At 35.9% G+C, this 20,231-nt stretch overlaps 1 protein-coding gene across 1 annotated transcript in view; it reads left to right on the top strand.

Annotated features, from left to right (window-relative positions):
- HECTD2 (HECT domain E3 ubiquitin protein ligase 2) overlaps positions 1–20,231 on the top strand; it is a 73,611-nt gene that overhangs the window by 30,629 nt on the left and 22,751 nt on the right. The window contains exons 6-13 of the mRNA XM_077821395.1: positions 92–181; positions 2,934–2,998; positions 6,981–7,026; positions 8,290–8,399; positions 9,813–9,961; positions 12,225–12,348; positions 17,268–17,364; positions 17,929–18,036. Coding sequence (XP_077677521.1) covers positions 92–181; positions 2,934–2,998; positions 6,981–7,026; positions 8,290–8,399; positions 9,813–9,961; positions 12,225–12,348; positions 17,268–17,364; positions 17,929–18,036 — 789 coding nt within the window. The remainder of the gene's footprint in view (positions 1–91; positions 182–2,933; positions 2,999–6,980; positions 7,027–8,289; positions 8,400–9,812; positions 9,962–12,224; positions 12,349–17,267; positions 17,365–17,928; positions 18,037–20,231) is intronic.

Genomic DNA, 20,231 nt, shown 5'->3' on the forward strand with positions numbered 1-20,231 from the left:
GTTAGCACACCAAAACTTTTATTTTTAAGGGAATTTTAAAATGACATTTGAAATAACTTGAGTAAAAAATGCTTATGATTTGAATTTGTAGAAAGATGTCAGTCTCCCTTTCAGTACCATTGAAGACTCTGGAATCAATGCTAAATTTGTGAATGCTGTCTATGATGCCTTACTAAATACTGTAAGTAAAAAAGATGTTTTTAAAATGTTTTAAAAGATTCACAATTATGAACTGAGGAATCTGCTGAAATTGAAAAAACTGTGCAAGCTTACATGAAATCACCATAAAATCCTGAAAACTGCACTCTACGGATAGAACAACTTTTAGTTAATAATATTGTTTATATTTTGGCAGAGTCTAGAGGCCTCAATAAGGACCAGGATCCCATCATGCTATATGCTGCACAATCATAGCAAGGCATGGTTCTTTGCCCCAAAAGCTTTTTATCTGGATTGAAAAAAGATACAGAAATGAGTGTAGGAAGCAATGGGGAAGATGGAATGAGGGTGACAATCATATGAATATGCATGGGCAAGTTAAATGTGCAAATGATGGGTTCCAAATAATTTGAAAGTTATTTTTTCTTTAATAATTAAGTGTACAATATAGGCTATTCTTGACCACTTATTAATATAGTCAATTTTTTATTCTTTATTTTATTGTTTTTGTGTGACCTTTGGTGTCTTGCTCAACAAAAATATTTGTATCTGGTATAGTGAACTTAATATTACTGTTCAGTAAAGGATATTGTGTAACCATTAGTTTGCTTCTAAGCTATCTGTTTGCATGGTACCAAACTGTTCTCTTTTGAGAGGCATGAAAGAAAAAATGGTAATGAGGGCTTTTCCCTCACAACATCTGAGGTTCTTACTTAGGCTCAGATCGTGAAAATGGCTTTTGCAGGTAGATTCCTGTGATTGTGCAGGACACCACTGATTTCAAGCAGGCTGTACATTGTGTATAAAGGTCCACATGTGCAGTGTTCTAGTGAAGTTAGAAGGACCCTAGCCCTGGCACAGCGTAGGGCTCTGACCTCATAATCAGATTGCAGGATTGGGGACTTGGACAGTAGAAAGAGAGAACCTTTTCTTACATACTAACAAGTAGTCAGGAAAACAAGATAATAGAAAAAGAAACCATAAGATAATATATAATATGTAAGAGACACTAGTGATACCAAAAGTTAAACTTAGTTGTGCAATAGAAAAACATATTGTTTCCCAATGTATTGATTCAAAACAATGGTGCAATCTTTGTCTCATCACTTTCACCGGACTCCCAGTCTAAATCTATCTCTCTAAGTTTGGATGTTATACTTTTTAGATGATGTAGCTTTTTATTAAACATATTTTTTTCCATGTTTGCATCCAATGGAAAAGTTTTGTGCCTATTTAATAGGGCTTAATATAAGATAAGGTATTCTGGTAACTTAAACGATATTTTATATAACCAGACAGAGAGCCTAGCTAGCTGTGATTTGTCGAGGGTGGTCTCTGATTTTGTTTCTTTTCTATGCATCCAGCCTTGATAATTTGTATTACTTTAATAATCCTCCTATGGTGTCACATCTAAATAAAGATTTGGGGAAAATGTAATAAACTGATAACGTTTTGATTGGGAAGTGTAGCTGTGGTGAAAACACACTTGCTCCCCTGATTTGTTTTTCTGTTTCAAATTCTGCTAGTAGTATTACCATGCACAGCTTTGAAAGATCTGCAAACTAAAAGATTTAAGTTTATATATGAAAAGAAAAAAACTATGTATTGGACTTTTTCTAGACTGACTAGATTGATGGGATTTGCCCTTCCTAATTTTTACAAATGTAATCAAGCTATTAAACAAGAGCTTCTGTTGACTAGAGCTAGAATCATCAAGAAGTATTCAGCAGACCTTGGGCATTTAACTTTTGTAGAGAAGGTAATTTGCATGGAGGAAAAAATTAGGTCAGCTTTCTTATACAATTAACCTAGTACTAAAGTCAGCATAAGGTCATTCTTTCTATTACCATTATAAGAAAATTGGTATTTTAATTCTAAATTAGTAAAATGGAACCCTGAAGACTGGAAATGGGGGAAAGTTAAGGTAGCATTTATTACATATTCAGTAACTCATTAAGAAATTGAATATTATTAGTTCTGCATACATATTTAGTTGTCATGTCCTAAAATGAGAGAATTTTAATAACCAATTTAATAAATCTTGCCAAATCTAATTTACCTGTAGACCTAGTATTCAAAATTCAACTAGCTGAACTAAATATTCATCTGAAAGTTGTAAGTAAAATAATGTTACATATGCAATTTTCATTGAAGGTTTCTCACAGATCACTTTAAAATCAGTTTCTCTCATAGAGTGGGTGGAATTAGAATCTTAAACTTCACTGCTCAATTTAGATCAGTGTAGGTCCGTATGTGCGATATTCCTCATTTTAAGTATAGGGATAACCACAAATACAGTACTGTGGTAAAGTCAAATTTTTAGAGGCACCAAAAGTTTACATTTCCTCCTGGTTTCTTTGTTCAACAGTAAAAGCCCTAATTCTTCTACTGATCTATTAATGTTACTTTATTGTGAACAGAGGGCAAAATGCAATAAACATTTACATGTGGATAATTTTATGCACCTGAGTAGTCCCAGTTGGAACTAACCTGGGCATTTCTCTCAATGAAGGTAGCAGAATAGTATGGATATAAATTTCCCCTTAATGTTAATTGTATTGTCATTAGTTTGGGTTGTTTTAGTTATATATTTTCTGTGAAGTAGACAAAATAAATAGTTGTGTTTTATTGTGGAGTAAAAACTATTCCTAATCCTTTAAATAAGAATATTATCCTACTGTCATGCTTCAACAATTGTATTAGATGAAATGTAAAAAAGAAGTGTACTCTTTAACCTAATGCTGTTTGTTTTTTTTTCTTTCCATTCTTCCTAGCCTCAAGATATTCAGAAGTCTGTCCTAAAAGGAATAATTAATGGTCTGTTACAGGAGTGGAAAGGGTAATTATAACCAACATTTGCACACATTTACATTAGTGAAAAATCTGGGTTTATTGTACTAGTATATTATCTTTCTTTAATACATGACAAGGATCTATTATGTTTTTAGACCAAGAATGAAAAATTATTTGAGTTACATCTTATTTGCTTTATAAGTTTCTCCTTTAAAGAGACACATCTGCTGATCATCTAAATCTTAGTCAAATCCCCTCTGAGTGACTGATCAGAAATAGCTGGAGCTCTCACGGTATTCCTACACTGTAAAAAAACTTAAATTGGGTAGGAGAGACAAGGAGGGTGATTGGACCAACTTCTGCATTAGCTAACTCAGGTTGTAAAGACATGGCAAACTCGGCATAGCAGTTCATGTTCAACCCCAGGCTTCCTTCTAAGGCTTGAACTCAAGCTGCTAACTCAAGATAAAAACCTGGTTAACCATGTCTTCACTGCTGATTTAACCCAAGTTAGCCAGCATGGGTTAGCAAACCCAAGTTAACACACAGGGTTTTTTTTTCTTTTCCTTTCTTTGTTTTTTACAATGTAGATATATCCTCAGTCATGGTGGGCACTGGTTCAAGAGGACCGCTCCCCCACTTCTTGCTAGAAATTTCTTAGGAAATGGGTACGCGGCTCTGGAGCTCCGTTGTGCTTTTCCAAAAAACCTTTATTTTCCAGCTGGAAACCCTCTTTTTCTTTTCAGCTTTTTGCTTTCAGAATCTCTTCTCTCTGCTGCCTCTCCACAATGCAAATTGCTCTTCAATTGCCAGGGTAATACTTAAGCAAGTGGCTTACAATGGTTAACAATGGTGTTCCAGACACAGAATTCTTTTCCCTGCTCCACTCTTGGTCATTACTGCTTCTTTTGGTTGATAGATCTCTGCTGGATAGAGGGGAATGTGATGGATAAGCTACTTCCCAATTCCCACCAAAGTGGCTCAGCAAACAGTAATAGCTTAAAACAGAAGAGCCTGAAGAGGCACACAAAAAATTCAGTGAGGGAGGCAAGTCTCAGCAGTGACAGTAACAGCAGCAAGAAAGTAAATGAACAGCAAGAAGTAGCAAAACCACACTGATACACCTCTCACAAAGCTCAAAAAGGCAGGTAGGTAAATCCTCTACCATGAAGGGCGATGAGAGCATCCATGCTCCTCTAAGATAAAAAAAAGAGGGGTAACTCCTTCTTTTCCTACACTATTCCCAGCTCCCCATGCGTCTCCCATTCCATAAGATTCCCCCCACCTCTAAGATGTGGGGATGATTTTTAGTAAATATTTATATTAACTAGTATTTGGGTCCTTTGTGTTGGGTGCTGTACAAATATAGAAAAGAGAAAAGATGCTAAGATAGCTAGCTGGCTGACATTGTTCCTGTTCAACAAGGTCCCCCTCACTCAGAAAGTAGCCAGAATTTGGTAAGGGTCTTCCCAAAGGTGTCTCTCATTCAATTATTTAATGGAGAGCAATGGATCGTATATGCAATGAGCACTAAAAGAGCTTATTCCTCCCCCTCTCTCCTTCTGAATCTGTAGACTCTTTCTGTCGTGGACATAAGATCCATGATTGGATCTTAAGATCCAAGATTAAAGAAATACAAGAAAAATTTAGGAGCTTTGGAAGTGCTACTTGATTCCTCCTCCAACTCAACCACTTCCTTTCACTCTCTTTCCTCAAAGAACAACTGTCTGAATCTATTCTTTAAAATCTTAACTAAGCTCCCAAGAAAGACTTTTTACCCCATAGAATACTGCAGTAGTATGACTAAAAGTATGACTAAAAGGATTATTTTGGCTCTTGAGTCCTCACCAAAAGAAGGCAAGAAAGAGTCAGTTAAAGCCTAGGTGGTCATATATTTTCCTGCTACCACATGGACTTTCCTTTGAAATGATTGCTTAAGGAACAGTAAACTCAGAATGGGAGCAGCCATGAAAAAGCAATTGCCTAAACTAGCAGATCAATAACTTTTGAATAAGCTGCAAAGAAAGGAACTGTCTACAGTGCCCAAGAGTGATGGTGTTTTGACAGGCATGATAAAGGAAACAATCTTCTTCATTGAGAAAGATTTCTTTCGTAAGCACTATGTTGGACAGGAAGGTCAAAGAACCATTCCAAGGAAATTCAGGCCTTAGTATTATTTTTCCAGCCCTCTGTCTCTGTCATCTACTTTGCTGGAGCATCTGTATTATAGTTCAGGAAACTTGGGGTGGGTTTTTCAAAAGTGCTCAGCATTGACCTCCTCTTGTCCCATTAAATCCAGTGGGAGTTTTATCATTGACCTAAATGGAAGCTGAAGTAAGCCAATGCTGAGAGCTTTTGAAAATTCCATCCTTGAAAAGCTACGGCCTTCAAACACAAAATAATGCAGGCCATCTTGAAGACTTCTCATCTCTTCTTTCATAGTAGATGCCACCATTTGCTCAGTTTGATTCTCCACAGGATCACTGATCCCAACCATCATTGTCAGGAAACAAACATAGCTGTGTTTATGGAAAGCTAACCACCAAAGCAACTGGTAACCCTTTAACACCTTTCCATGGAGGAGGACCATTTGGTGAAGCTCTCAAAAAGGTCATGATTAAAATCCCTTGAGGACAATTGACCCAAGAAATATAGACCATTCAGAAATTGTAGGCTGTCTCTTCACACATCTCCAATAGATGCTACAAGAATGAATTCACTTTTTCTAAACTATGAAAGCCAATGATTACAAAAAGCACACCAGGATTTCTGCAACATTTCCTATATCAGAAACAAGTGGGCAGTTTGATTATACTTGTAATACCAAGGACATTTAAGAATGATTCCTGCTTTCTGCTCTCATGAGAGGGATTCATCAGAGACTTCTACTTCCAGACTCTTACATGGACTTACCTTGTGGGATTTACCTCATGGCTAACACTTCCTCAGAGTGTATCATTATCAAAAGTCATATTAGTTGAGACTCATTACAGCATATTCCATAGGGAACAAAGTAACCCCCAGGATTTCAGACTTAGAAGTGTATCTCATGTCTTAGTATCCTGTTATTTTACCCTAATCTAAAATGGCCCCAAAAAGAAAACTGATATATCTCAGATTTTTGGTTTGTTCTCAAGATTTATCTTAAGAGAACAGAGCAGTATTGCTGGTCAAGTTTTTCTCTTTTTTATTAGTCTTCAACATAGGAGTCAGAAAATCCAAACAGGACAAAGTCTCTTCTTGAATCAAATGCTTTGTTAGTAAAACATTGCAGGCCAAAGGTCTCTCCTTGGAGGGACTGTGGACACGCTCCTCTGAATCAGCTTCATTTTCATGGGCAGAGAAATCTTAAACATCAATCAAGGAAATGTATAAAGCAACCATTTGCTTCCAAAAGGAGTTCTGGGTATCTCGTCGTACAGTGTTTCATAGGAAGGTGTTCAGTGAAGTGGTGCTTCAGCAATTTTTTTCTATGCTTTCCAGTGTTTCTGGCCTAACCTTGTTCTTCCCTGCCTGTCTACTTTTCACTTCTGGCTATGCTTTCTATGCAAAGGATCAATGGACAAGTCTCTCTAATAAAAGACATGTTCTTTCTTGTCAATTTCTCTTACCTGGGCATGTCTGCTGATCCTTCTTTATATTGTTTCAGGAATACATAGGGTCAATCAACTTGGTGTATCTTCAAAGGGTTCTTCAGGATCATATTGAGATCCTTTTAGAAGACATTTTCCCTGTGTACATAGTTATTTACAGTAACATGCTTCTTGCTTATAATAACTTCGGAAGAACTCTTTATGGCAGAAAGTAGGTGGATGGTGGGTTCCTCAGCCTCTGGTTTACAATGATAGACTACTTTTGCTTCTCCTAACCGATCAGTGAAAGAGACCCAGAGTATGTATAGATTGTAGAAGATCAACAGATATGGTATCTTTGGAGAAGCAAAACTGAGAAGTTAGATACATGTTTTCATTGACTGTTAATTTTTTTATACTTACATATGATTTTGGTATAAATCTGTTTGTTCTTAGGCCACGAACAAAAGATGATCTTAGAGCATACTGTATACTTCTACAGGTAAGAAAAATAAAAGCTTTTTAGTAAAACACATAATCTGTTTAATGCATGATGTACAATCCTGTATGCAATCAAAGTGTAACTAAAGTGTACTGTAAATTAAAAAATATAAGTTATTTATACATGTATATAAAAAAATACATTAAATGGATTTATATTTAACTTCCTTGTATATGGAAACTATGTTCTGAAATATTTACAGCTACCTTACAGAAAAGTCTACTGCTGTGGGTTTTTTCTTTTAAAATTTTAAATTGATATGAAACATAGAGGCTTTCTTTCCAATTAACATGCAAAAAACAATACAAATTTACTGCTTGGAAACTGCCATCTTGCAGGATGAGAGAGCAAAGTGGGTTATTTTATTTTCTACCCATCCCCTGCTCTCCTGCATTGATCTGCCCTTGTGCCCACTTTCCCAACAGGCTACATTCTGCATATTTTGAGCAGTTTTGTTTCAACAATTAAATAAGGCTGTAATGTTGCACGAAACATACAAATAGTGTCGATAAATACATCAGATACAGAGGTAAGAATGCCTGAGTCCTATTTATACTAGCATTTGACTGTTGCTGCTACTAGTGGAGTTGCTCCGGTGATGAATTATATGTCCAAATTTTACTAACGTAGATGAGGCTTGTGGACGTGTTTTGTACACAAGAGAGCAGTTCACCAGTATTTGGGGATAAAATCAGCTGGGAATCTAATTCATGTTGGAGAAAAGTTTTTCAGTACACCAGCGAGGGGAAGCAACTGTGAATTGTGTGAAATGTAACCTGCTGTGATAGTGGAAATGTGATCAGTCCAGTGCAGGGGTGATGATAGAAATTAAGACTAATGCTCTAATCCTGGAAGATGTCAATCATTAGAATCTATGTGGAGAAATATAGTTGTATATAATATTGAGCTGTAAGGTCAATGCTAGCCACAGCCGTAAGAATATTAAAACTTCCATAAGCTTATCCAACATGTTTTAATTGATGTTCACTTATAGCGAAGTCTTCATTAAATAAACCTCTGCTTTCTGTTTAAAATGTAAGAGCATTTTAAATGTTTTCTGTTGCTATATTGAAGTTGTACATATCTTTTGACTTTGAACAGAAGTTGTAAATAAAAAATATCTATTATTTTATAATCTTGACTCTATCACAGCAATTTTCAGAATGATATTTTCATCCATGATTGTATTGTTTGGAAAAGTGTAATGGCTTTTTTCTTTATACAATTTTGGTACTAACAACATGTTTTTAATATCTTTTGCAGAATCCTCAGTTTAGTAACACATCTACTTATGTCATCTATGCTCACTTGCTAAGACAGATAGCAACCTTGGCAGAAGCTGACCATCATTTCCTAGCTCACTGGTTTAAAAAGTAAAAAAAAAATACTTTCCATCATATAGGATCACAATTTTTAGTGTACTTTCATTTTTGTATTCTGACAATTATACTATATTAATTATATTAACTGAAAAGTTTTATTTTTTTAAACATATATGGAAGGAGCAGATTGTGAGGTACATACATAGTTCTCCTATACTCATGGAAGTTACAAGGCTATGTTAACTTTTGCACAGATCCCACTGGTGGAAGCGTAGCCCTGTTGGAGCTGTGTTAGTAGGGACCACTAGGGGCTGTAGCCTCATCTGGATACAGGGTTTCTGTCTGAATGAGCCTGGCCTTGCAGGTTATCTGCTAGGTTTGGGGGCAGCTTTTCCATGAGGAGGTAAAAATTTCCCTCTCAAGCGGAAATTGGTTAAGAAGGTAACATGAAGATTGACATTTTTCACAGTTACAGCCAGGATAGAAAAACCAAACAATACTAAAAATTTGAACTTTTTATCTTTTAAAAAGATTCATAGATATTTAGGTCAGAAGGGACCATTATGATCATCTAGTCTGACCTCCTGCACAACGCAGGCCACAGAATTTCACCCACCACTCCTACAAAAAAAACCCTCACACCTATATCTGTGCTGTTGAAGTCCTCAAATCGTAGTTTAAAGACTTCAAGGAGCAGAGAATCCTCCAGCAAGTGACCCGTGCCCCATGCTACAGAGGAAGGCAAAAAACGTCCAGGGCCTTCCAATCTGCCCTGGAGGAAAATTCCTTCCCGACCCCAAATATGGCGATCAGCTAAACTCTGAGCATATGGGCAAGATTCATCAGCCAGATACTACAGAAAATTCTTTCCTGGGTAACTCAGATCTTACCCCATCTAATAACCCATCACAGGCCATTGGGCCTATTTACCATGAATATTTAATTACCAAAACCATGTTATCCCATCATACCAAGATTTTGCACTTCTCTTACTATATACATGGAAGCTATGTATTGTACAACATAAAAAGTGTTTGTAGAATACTTAATCTATACTCAAGAGTGCATGACGTTCTTTTCAGTGTCTCTGTTCAATGAAGCAAAATATCTCTAAATAGAAAATTCCAAAAAGCTGTCAGGATTAAAAGACAAACTTTACAGAGAACAGATAATTTCTATCTTTCTATTTACCACTTTAATAAAGAGCCAAAGGAAAGATGTAACTTGTGATACAGTAATCTGAAAAAGATGTAGAGACTAAAGCATATCTAGAGTACGCCTGATGCATTCAGTAGAATTGCTATATCCTTTAAAGAAAAATATTGCCACATGTCAATGTTTAGAAGTATGCAGTTGTCAATAAACTTTATATTGGGAATTTTGTCCATTATGTGGTAATTTATTATAGTGGGCTTCAGTGGGGGCAGTACTAGCATAAGAGTAACTTCAGTGTGTTTCTTCTAGGATTTCGCAGAGAAGGTTTAAGCAGTTAGTAGACAGGTTGCTGCAATTTATTTCTTTACGTCTGTTCCCTGCAAAACCTGAAGAATTCCCACCCATGATAAAATGTACCTGGTGGATTCCATCAGCAACCAAAGTCTTGGCTTTATTCAGTAAGTTTTTCTCACTAAAATTGATTATTCTTAGTTCATAATTCTGTTAGGATATATGGGCTTTTTCTTTTTACCATAGAGATATAAAATGGCAACTGACAAAATAGATTCCTCAGTCAATCTCATCAACAGACCATGATGTTCCCACAGCACTTCAGTTTTTACCACTGCATACTGAGAAGAATGCAGCCCTGTCTACACCTACCAAATGCTTTTTCCATTATCCTAGAAGAATGCCTTTAAACTGTACCCAAAAGCAAGATTTTCCCTGCAGAAGTGATCTAGTCTACATAACTATCACTTCTTTCCTAATCCTGTATGTATATTTAGGGAGAAGGCGCATTCTTATCTTGCACTTCAGGGGATGAGATTTTCTCTCACAAAATTGTGACCAATTAAGTTTTAGTCAAAACTCACAGGTGCAGATAGGAATATATTGATATCAAATGATTATACAAAAGGTTTCTCCAGCAACTGAATAAAACTGTAATGTTGTAGTAAGGATACATATATTTTTACCACATAAATACATATAAAAAGATATAGGTAGTCTGAACACAAATCAAATTGAATGGTCAGCATTTAGCCTGTTTTCCCTTAAAAGAAAATAGATCAAATGAATGTGAGATACTCTCAGTCTCATAGATAGCCCATACCAGTCTCACTGATATTTGCGGCAAATTGCTGACGTATAAATCCACCAATCCCACTGGCACAAGCCTGTTAGCAAACATGCATGTGGATTAGCAGATCTTAAAAATTTCCAACATGCAGCATTCAATTTATTTCACATCCAGTGAAAGTCAGATCTCGTTATAGTGCAGTATTTTATACACGTTTTTTATTGTGGAGTGAACAGATATTTACAAACCTTAGTATTAAATTTGGAATTGCTAATCCAATGTATTGCTTGACTGATCGCAATAAATGCATTGCGACTCATAAATTTGGGCTTGTTGAAAGGAGTCATCATTTGCCATGAATATTAGGTCAGTTATGGGGAGTGGTTTCAAGTCTACAGTGTGGGCCCTTTTTTTCCATCAAGACAACAGTTGATTAAAGATCAGATCCCCAAGTAATGACAAGTTGGCTAAATCTTGTTCTCATTTAGTATCTAACTATTTCACTATGAAGCTTAGACAAGAATTGGAACTCTGAAAGGAAATAGGTAGGGCCTGGAGTGCATCCATGCCTTTTTTCCCTTTACTAAGACTTCATTGAACTTATACATGTAACATAAAAACATATTATGTCAATAGATGTGTTTGAAATATCTAGATAAATTAAGACTTCAGGGTCTTGAAAAATAAGATAAGGAATCAATTGATTCCTTAATCAAAGGTGTCCATTGGTCTGGTGACTATACTTTACTCTTTATTTATGGCTTATATGAGTAGACTACTCTTTGGTTTCAGAGTAGGAGCCGTGTTAGTCTGTATTCGCAAAAAGAAAAGGAGTACTAGTGGCACCTTAGAGATTAACCTAAGGTGCCACTAGTACGCCTTTTCTTTCTACTCTTTGGTGAAATCCTGGCCCCGCTGAAGTCTATAGGAGTTTTATTACTCTTTTATGGGGCAAGATTTCACCCTTATATTGAGGTACAGTCAAACTAAGATATTTTTTCAGGAAAGCAGTCTTCTATTGCTGATGAGTAAAATACTTTTTAGATTTCCATTGGAATTTCAAGGTTGGGTTTTTTTCCTTAAATTCTTACAAAGTATTTGGAAAAAATGGAAGCAGAAAAAAATTACCTTGGAATTTTGGTCCCTGTTTCAAGTCACTGATCACAAGCATTAGCTGGTACTTTAATTTCAATGACAAAATCTGTTGGTTCTTCATAAAATACCAAAAAAGTAAATTAAATGATACATATCAATTGCATGTCAAATTTCCATATGTCAGAGACATGTTTGAGATAGCAAAAAAAAGCAATTTGAGTCCCTAGACTTATTATTTTTTAACATTCAAACTGCAAAATAAAAATATTTTAAAAATGATCTTGAGATTAGCACTTGTTTGTCTAGTTTCTCTTTGATTATAATGGTTTGTAAAGTATTCTTATTAAGTATTGGTGTGCCAGCATGACAATATTTATTTTAGCAGAGTGATAGCAGTGCTATAAGTAAGGTTCAAAAGAGATTGCTGTATAACAGCTGATTTTTCTAAGTGCTCTGACATTCACACAGCTTGAAAATTGGTGTGCCTCATTGGGACAGTAGTTTGAGAGAGTTCCTAATAGTGATTCTGTATGTTTTCTTTGTAGATGCTGCAAATAGCCTAGCTAATCCTGCTATTATTCCATATATGGATTTTTATAATTCTACTTTGGATCATATTGATCTCATGGAAGAGTATCATAACTGGCAGTGTTATGGAAACTCTCACAGGTAAAAGAGAAACTGGCAAGAGTCAGGTTTTGTCTAACAATGAATAAAAATAGATTGTTTTTTTGTTGTTCGTTATAGGTTTGTCTATTTATTTTAAAGTTCAGCACCATGTCTTTTTCAAATAGATAGTTTTGACAGTTTCAGTAAAATCCTGACCCTACTGAAGGCATTGGAAGTTTTGCCATGGACTTCAGTGGGGCCAGGATTTCACACTTTGATTTAAATCAGATAAAAGGTAAAAATTGTAGACAATAATATAAGTTCATTGTTTGCTAATATTGACAGTACAAAAGACAGCTAGTGAAATCTAATTACAGTAGAACCTCAGAATTACAGACACCTCAGGAATGGAGGTTGTTCTTAACTCTGAAATGTTCATAACTCTGAACAAAACATTATGATTATTCTTTCAAAAGTTTACAGCTGAACATTGAGTTAATACAGCTCTGAAACTTTACTATGCAGAAGAAAATGCTGCTTTTAACTATCTTAATTTAAATAAAATAAGCACAAAAACAGTTTCCTTACCTTGTCAAATCTTTTTTTAAACTTTCCCTTTAATGTTTTAGTAGTTTACGTTTAACACAGTGCTGTACTGTATATGCTTTTTTTTGGTCTCTGCTGCCGCCTGATTGTGTACTTCAGGTTCCAAATGAGGTGTTTGGTTGACTGGTCAGTTCGTAACTCTGGTGTACGTAGTAACTCTGAGGTTCTACTGGACAAATTTTTTAATATGAATTATTTTTATCATGATACAAATTATTTTTGTCTGCCACACAATAAGAGAGACACCTATTAATATCAAGTGGCATTAACCATTTTATATATAAAACATATCAGACATTCATATACTATATGTGTCCTTCCAGAATTTGGCTCTGATCCTGCCAAGACTTAAACACATGCTTAACTTTACAGACTGTGATCAATTTCACTGAGGTCAATAGAACTATTTTCAGTGCATAAAGATAAATGTGAGTAAGCCTTTGCAGGCTTAGGGTCTTTCTTTAACTGTCACTTTTGGCAACAAGTCTCCTGTTCTAAGTAATACTTCAGGTTATTAAAGTGGAAGAAAATGTAAACTTCAGTTTATTTTTCACTGTTAGGCTGTTTTATTTTTTGCATTTTGCTCAGCTTGTACAGTGAAATTAAGACTTTAGATTCTCATGAGACAGCACAATATTTGGGTTACAAAAACAGAAGAGGAATATTTATTAAAATTTTCGTTTGAATTTAAAAAAAAATCTTTAATGAAAACTTTTTTCATTGATTTCACAAAAGCTTGTTTTTACAAAATGAAAATTTTGGATCAGATTAGACAATATATCATCTCATTAAGGATTTCTGAAGGGATCTTGGTGGCTTGAATCAAGAGAGACTAATTACATCTTTCTTTATTTTACTTTTTATTTTTTTATTTCAAAGTACACTGAAATGTTCTCAGTAAGTTAAAGATACTAAAAACAAATGCGGCCTTGTGTTTATATATGTGCTATTTGTATTGACTTTAGTAGGAGCTGAAGAAAACCTTAAGGGCAGAATTTGTTTGCACCATTACAGGTATTTTAGATCAGGCTTCAGTGTGATGCCTGATATTTGGATTTGGAAATATAAAAGCATTTTACAAACTTTTAGTATCATGGAATCTTGTCGTACAAATATCTTCAGAAAACTACAGAATTTCAGCTGCAAATTCACAGGTATGTCCCAGAACTGCTGAGCTTCAGGAACTTCCTAGGAAACAATGCCATTTGGGTTCACAGGAGTGCCGCCTCCTGGCTCTGAACATTCAGAACCAAGCTTTTAGTAGGGCTATTTGGCCTTCACCCCACCTCAGTTCTTTCCTTTTCTTGGCTAGCTGTAGACATTGGGACCTATTGTCTATAGCCAGACATGTTTTGTTTGGCTTTTGGCCATAGTGTAGTTTAGTCCAGCTATATCACTCTTGGTATAATTTTAATTCTTTTTTTACTTTGGGGTTTTTCCCTTGTTTTTTCCCTTGTTTCTGCAGTATTACATAGTCTAAATCCCCAGTGGGGCCTCAGAACAGAGGACTGTAGCCAATCTGGACAAGCATACCAGTTTCAAACTGTGTTTTTTGTGTGTGTAGTCTTCACCATTCTTGCGACCAAAACCAGCTCCAGTAACTCTGACTGTTTCTCCTCCCTTCAGCTTATATCTATTATGATCTGCCTGGCTTGGGGGTGGAAAAAAATAGTAGGTCAGTTTTGACTACTGATGTTCACGTGGCTTCCGCATCCACTAAGCAACATATTTAACAAATTGCCTGAGAAACCTGTGCCATTCATTAATTTCTAGTCATCTTTGGTGGTTGGGGACCATTTGGTCCATTTCCTTGCAATGGGGAGTGAAATTACCATGGATCATTGGTGGTTAATGTTTGGTTGGGCCACACAATCCAATTCCATGGGGCAACCCAGTCTCTCTTCCCATATGCTTACAAGGGTTTCTTCTCACTAAACACTATTCAGAGCAGAGGAGCATTCTCTGTAAAGTCTGAAACTACAGAAGGAAGGTGCCTGATCAGCACAAAGGGGATGTTCTGTCTATTCAAGATCATTTCTCATGTAAAAAAATCAGGATAGATCCATGATGATATGAAGGCTAAAAAAATTAACAGAGTTAATGAAGAAATTCAAATTACAAACGCTGATATTTGCTTCCATCATTCTTATCTTTTCTCTATGAAGCCTGTATAAGGCTATCAACTTTTTTAAAAGATGCTTACATATCTCATTCAGACTTACCAACACAAATATTTAAGTGCAGGCAACAGACATTACTGTTTTCTGATTTACCAGTTGTTCGGCTGTGCTTGCACCATACTTCTGATATTAAGGTATTCCAGTGTACCTGTACTTGGAGAACTGGCTGGTTTGCATTTGTATACCACAAACCTTAGAAGAATTCCTGAAAGTGACATGGGTATTGCTTCATTTCTCTGGTACCTACTCAAAAGATATCTTCTTATATTGGTGCAATCCTGGCCATTTTTTATCCTGAAGAGAGATTTCAGGATGTTTTCTAAGCTACTATTCCATTAAAGAATAATTATCAAATGTCAGTGAGTTTCTTTCTAACGTGGTTAAGTCTTGTGGCCTCCTGCACCTATGTCACAGGACCTAGTGGTCCCTGCCTGTGAATGAAGCCAGTGCAGTACTAGTTAGCTGCCCGTTAAATTCTCAAAACAAGGATGATATGAGAGCACTTCTCATCATCCTGTTTTATACCTCATGATCAGGAATATACAGAGGCAAACCTTGGAAAAAAAAAAAGATTATTCACCAGCAAATGTAGTTCTTTAGGAGGGTTGCCTCTGCGTATTCACACTCTGCTCCCACCTTTCTCTCTTCTTCACAACTTTGTTCTCGCGGGATTATGGAGTTCATTTGGTGGTTGTGGGCTCCATAATCCTTTGTATAGGCTTGAGTCTCAATGTTCAGAGCAACAGTGGAGTGTTTTCCAGAAAGTTCCTGAAACTCAGCTGTACCAGGCCACACATCCCATAAATGTGAACAAAAGAAATACACTCAACTTAAAGTTATTGGTAAGTAATCTTTTTTGTTAGGTTTTATAAAAATTCTTGATAGAAATGCTGTGCTGATGCGGTTCACATACATTTCTTATTTTTTTTGTCTGTTGTTAATGTAGCTGTAAATTTTTGTATTGTAACAGGACATGTGGACCACTTCATCAGTCTTAGAGTTAGTTTCAAATTGATTTTTAATGAGTGGTGTAGAATATTTAGTAAGTTCATTTTTAGTTTACATGGTGAATCAATGTTTCTTTAGTGAATGATGTCTCTGTTGACTAAGAATACTAACTGTTGACTTGTGGCCCATATAATGTTGTTAAAGGTGAAGGATGAAAGAAACTTTAGGTATTATATGAAAGATGACACTGTTTTTTTGGCAGATAGTACAGTGGACTAATACACTATCCTTGCATGTTGGGGGCCCAAAGTCCAAATTCCTGCACAAGTTCCAAGGCAAATTTTGTTTTGGGAGGGAGTGTCATACTTCACTGTAGTAGCTTTATGATATGTACAATGTTCTACACAGTTATCAGAGAATAGGCTAAGGAGACAAATAACTTTACTGCATGTCATGACTGAATACTAGCAGAGCCACATGAGGAAGCTTGGACAGCATCTACATGCTCTGTTCTTTGCTCAAGTTAGTGCTGTCTATGCCCTCACTTTCATGAGAGCTTAACTTTAACAAAGAAAACTAACAAAAGAACCATAGGTGTTTGTCACTTTGGGGATTCTTGAGTGTTTATCATTCTTAATACTGATTGATTGAAAAATAATGTTACTAATGGCCTGATCTTTTCAGAAGTGCTGGATACCTGCAGCTCCAAATGTCAATCAGGCCCCAGCAAATAGCATAAAATACAAGTATTTACATTATGTGCTTTAATTGACTGGAAAATAGTAGACATGAGACATCTTTTTTGCAATCAAAGTCATTTAAAAATTAAGTTTTTTTTTATTCTTTAGCTCTGCTTAACAATTCAAATTTAGTATTTAATACCAAAGATACTGTTTGCGTACTATAGTGGCTGGCTTTCTTCTTCAGTCACGTGAAAGTGCAATGATGGTAGATGCTACAATAAAGATTGAAGGTCTATTGTGAAAAAGTATATACAAATACTTTGAATGCTAAGTCCTTGTTAGTTAACACTAAAATGGTCTGCACAAGATTAAATTAACATCTGTGCACACAATGCAGAAAGAACAATAGCTATTTCAGAAGAAGAGTTATTTACAAATAACTCTTATAAAAATATTAACGGAGGGGAAAATTACTAAACTGTAATACAAAGATTGATTCTTGTTTTATTATCTTTAGTAAAAATTACACCTTATTTAACTTCCTGTCTATTTTGCCATTCAGGTTTTCTTTCTGTCAGTATCCATTCATTATTTCTATAGCAGCAAAAAAAGTTATTATTCAAAGGGACTCAGAACAACAGATGATAAGCATGGCACGGGTAAGTAACTTTGTGATAAATGATGTTCAAGTAAAAATAATGTTATACATTTTAATCTGTTAAACATTCTGTAAAATTATTCATTGCAATCTCTGAAATTTAGGGCTAACCTCATAAGAAAAAAAAATTAGATCATTCTGTAACTTCTAGTCTGCAAAAGGCCATGAAGAATGCTTACACAGTGTTCTTGTTTTAGTTTGCTTAGGGCTGCGGTAGCTTCATAAATGTGTTTCTACAGTATAATGTGCTGTTCTTTAGTCTTCTGCAATATATGAATCTTTCTTCACCACTCCCATGAGTGACAGGCAGGCCAGATTAATGAGGAAGATAATTATGAGGGAATACATTGCCCTGAAACGCATTGTTAGTTGTCAGTTTTATTCTGCTAATGTGAACAATGATAGATCGGAATACAAGAGTACATATACAGGTCACAGGACACAGTGTTGGATATAAGGGAGAAGTAGCTGTTAAGAGGAAATGGTGGTAGGTACTGAGGGCTGATCTGGCTTCTTAAGCAAAAATGTTGTGTTGTAAAATATTTTTTTTTTTTATTCCAAATAGCAAAGCCTGGTGGACAAAGTCTCTCGCAGGCAGAGACCTGACATGAATATGTTATTCCTAAACTTGAAAGTGAGAAGGATGCACCTTGTTAGTGATTCACTTGATGAGGTACAGAAAATGGAAATTAATTAATGTTTGTTGAAAAGTATCTGTAACATTTTTAATTCAGTCTGATAGGACTTATTTCTATAGTGAATCTATTTAAAACATTTGTAATGGTAGCTGAGGAAACTAACCACATTTTCAGTCGTTGTCTCCTGCACATTTACCCACTTTACACACACAGTTATGTGCATTTTATGTATGTACATGCTAACTAAAAATAAATTTTAAAAATATTAATGTAAAGTTAACCCATTAATAATACTGTGCATAATCATCAGATTATATTGTATCATATTCCAAGGTAGGAGTTCCAACTTCTTCTAATGCTTTAGATACTGTGTGATTTCTTCTTTCACGACCTTCTCTCCTCAAGTTTTATAGTGTAGGAGCACAGTGTAGTAAAATCTCATTCTGTGGTGGGCAAGCTAGTGTTACCAAGATAAGGGGTGAGGGTTGTTTGATTTGTAAAAATCTACAGAATCATAATTGCAGTGGCATGGCAGGGGAGCTCACTTCTCCTCTAGTGGTGTTCCCCAAGGGTCAGTCCTAGGACCAGTCTTATTCAATTTATTCATATATGATCTGGAGAAAGGGGCAAACAGTGAGGTGGCAAAGTTTGCAGATGATACTAAACTGTTCAAGATAGTTAAGACTGTGAAGAACTTCAAAAAGATCTCACAAAACTAAGTGATTGGGCAACAAAATGGCAAATGAAATTTAATGTGGATAAATGTAAAGTAATGCACACAGGAAAAAATAACCCCAACTATACATACAATATGATGGGGGCTAATTTAGCTACAACTAATCAGGAAGAAGATCTTGGAGTCATCGTGGATAGTTCTCTGAAGACATCCACACAGTGTGCAGCGGCAGTCAAAAAAGCAAATGGGATGTTAGGAATCATTAAAAAAGGGATAGAGAATAAGACAGAATATCTTATTGCCCTTATATAAATCCGTAGTACGCCCACAACTTGAGTACTGCGTACAGATGTGGTCCCCTCATCTCAAAAAAGATATACTGGCATTAGAAAAGGGCAACTAAAATGATTAGGGGTTTGGAACAGGTCCTATATGAGGAGAGATTAAAGAGTCTAGGACTTTTCAGATTGGAAAAGAGGAGACTAAGGGGGGATATGATAAAGGTATATAAAATCATGAGTGGTGAGGAGAAAGTGAATAAGGAAAAGTTATTTGTTCCCATAATATAAGAACTAGGGGCCACCAAATGAAATTAATGGGTAGCAGGTTTAAAACAAATAAAAGGAAGTTCTTCTTCACTCAGCGCACAGTCAACCTGTGGAACTCCTTGCCTGAGGAGGTTGTGAAGGCTAGGACTATAACAGAAAAGAGAACTGGATAAATTCATGGAGGTTAAGTCCATTAATGGCTATTAGCCAGGATGGGTAAGAAATAGTGTCCCTAGCCTCTGTTTGTCAGAGGGTGGAGATGGATGGCAGGAGAGAGATCACTTAATCATCGCCTGTTAGATTCACTCCCTCTGGGGCACCTGGCATTGGCCACTGTCGGTAGACAGGATACTGGGCTGGATGGCCCTTTGGTCTGACCCAATATGGCCATTCTTATGTTCTTATGGGTCTCCCACTCCAGGTCCTGCAGTTGCTGGACATTTTGATAATACAGTGTGGTCAGAAATGGGTCAAGTTGGGTATCTTTCAAAAGTCCTTTCTCTAACAAACACTATGGCACCAAACAGGACAAGTCTGGAACAATTATGTAGCTATACATTAAAGAAAATATTTAAAAATAATTTTTTTAAATTATACTTTAACACAGGCTTGTCAAACGTGACAGCCCTCATGAAGTTCTGTTGAGGCTCTTGACTGACAATAATGTGTTATCGGTTAATGCCCAGAACGTGATACCTGGATTAATATTTTTAAGGTTGCAGATTACTATAAACGGAAGGAATGCTTGAAGTTGATTGCCATCATCGGTTAAAAAGGTGATACCATTGAAATTATGATTCCATAGATTTTAATGACTCAAATGACACTTCACTTACCTTTCTATAATTAACTTGCCCATAGAATTACACATGCTCCAAGATTATTAAATACTTTAGGCTTTCTTCTTCCAATTTCTTACCCAAATTTTTAACCCACTGCTGCCATACCCAGGACCCAGTTACTCAGAGAGAGCATGGATGAGAGCTATTTGGTGCCTTGACTCCCA

Source organism: Eretmochelys imbricata, chromosome 7 (assembly GCF_965152235.1).
Source record: "Eretmochelys imbricata isolate rEreImb1 chromosome 7, rEreImb1.hap1, whole genome shotgun sequence".
Classification (NCBI taxonomy): Eukaryota; Metazoa; Chordata; order Testudines; family Cheloniidae; genus Eretmochelys; species Eretmochelys imbricata.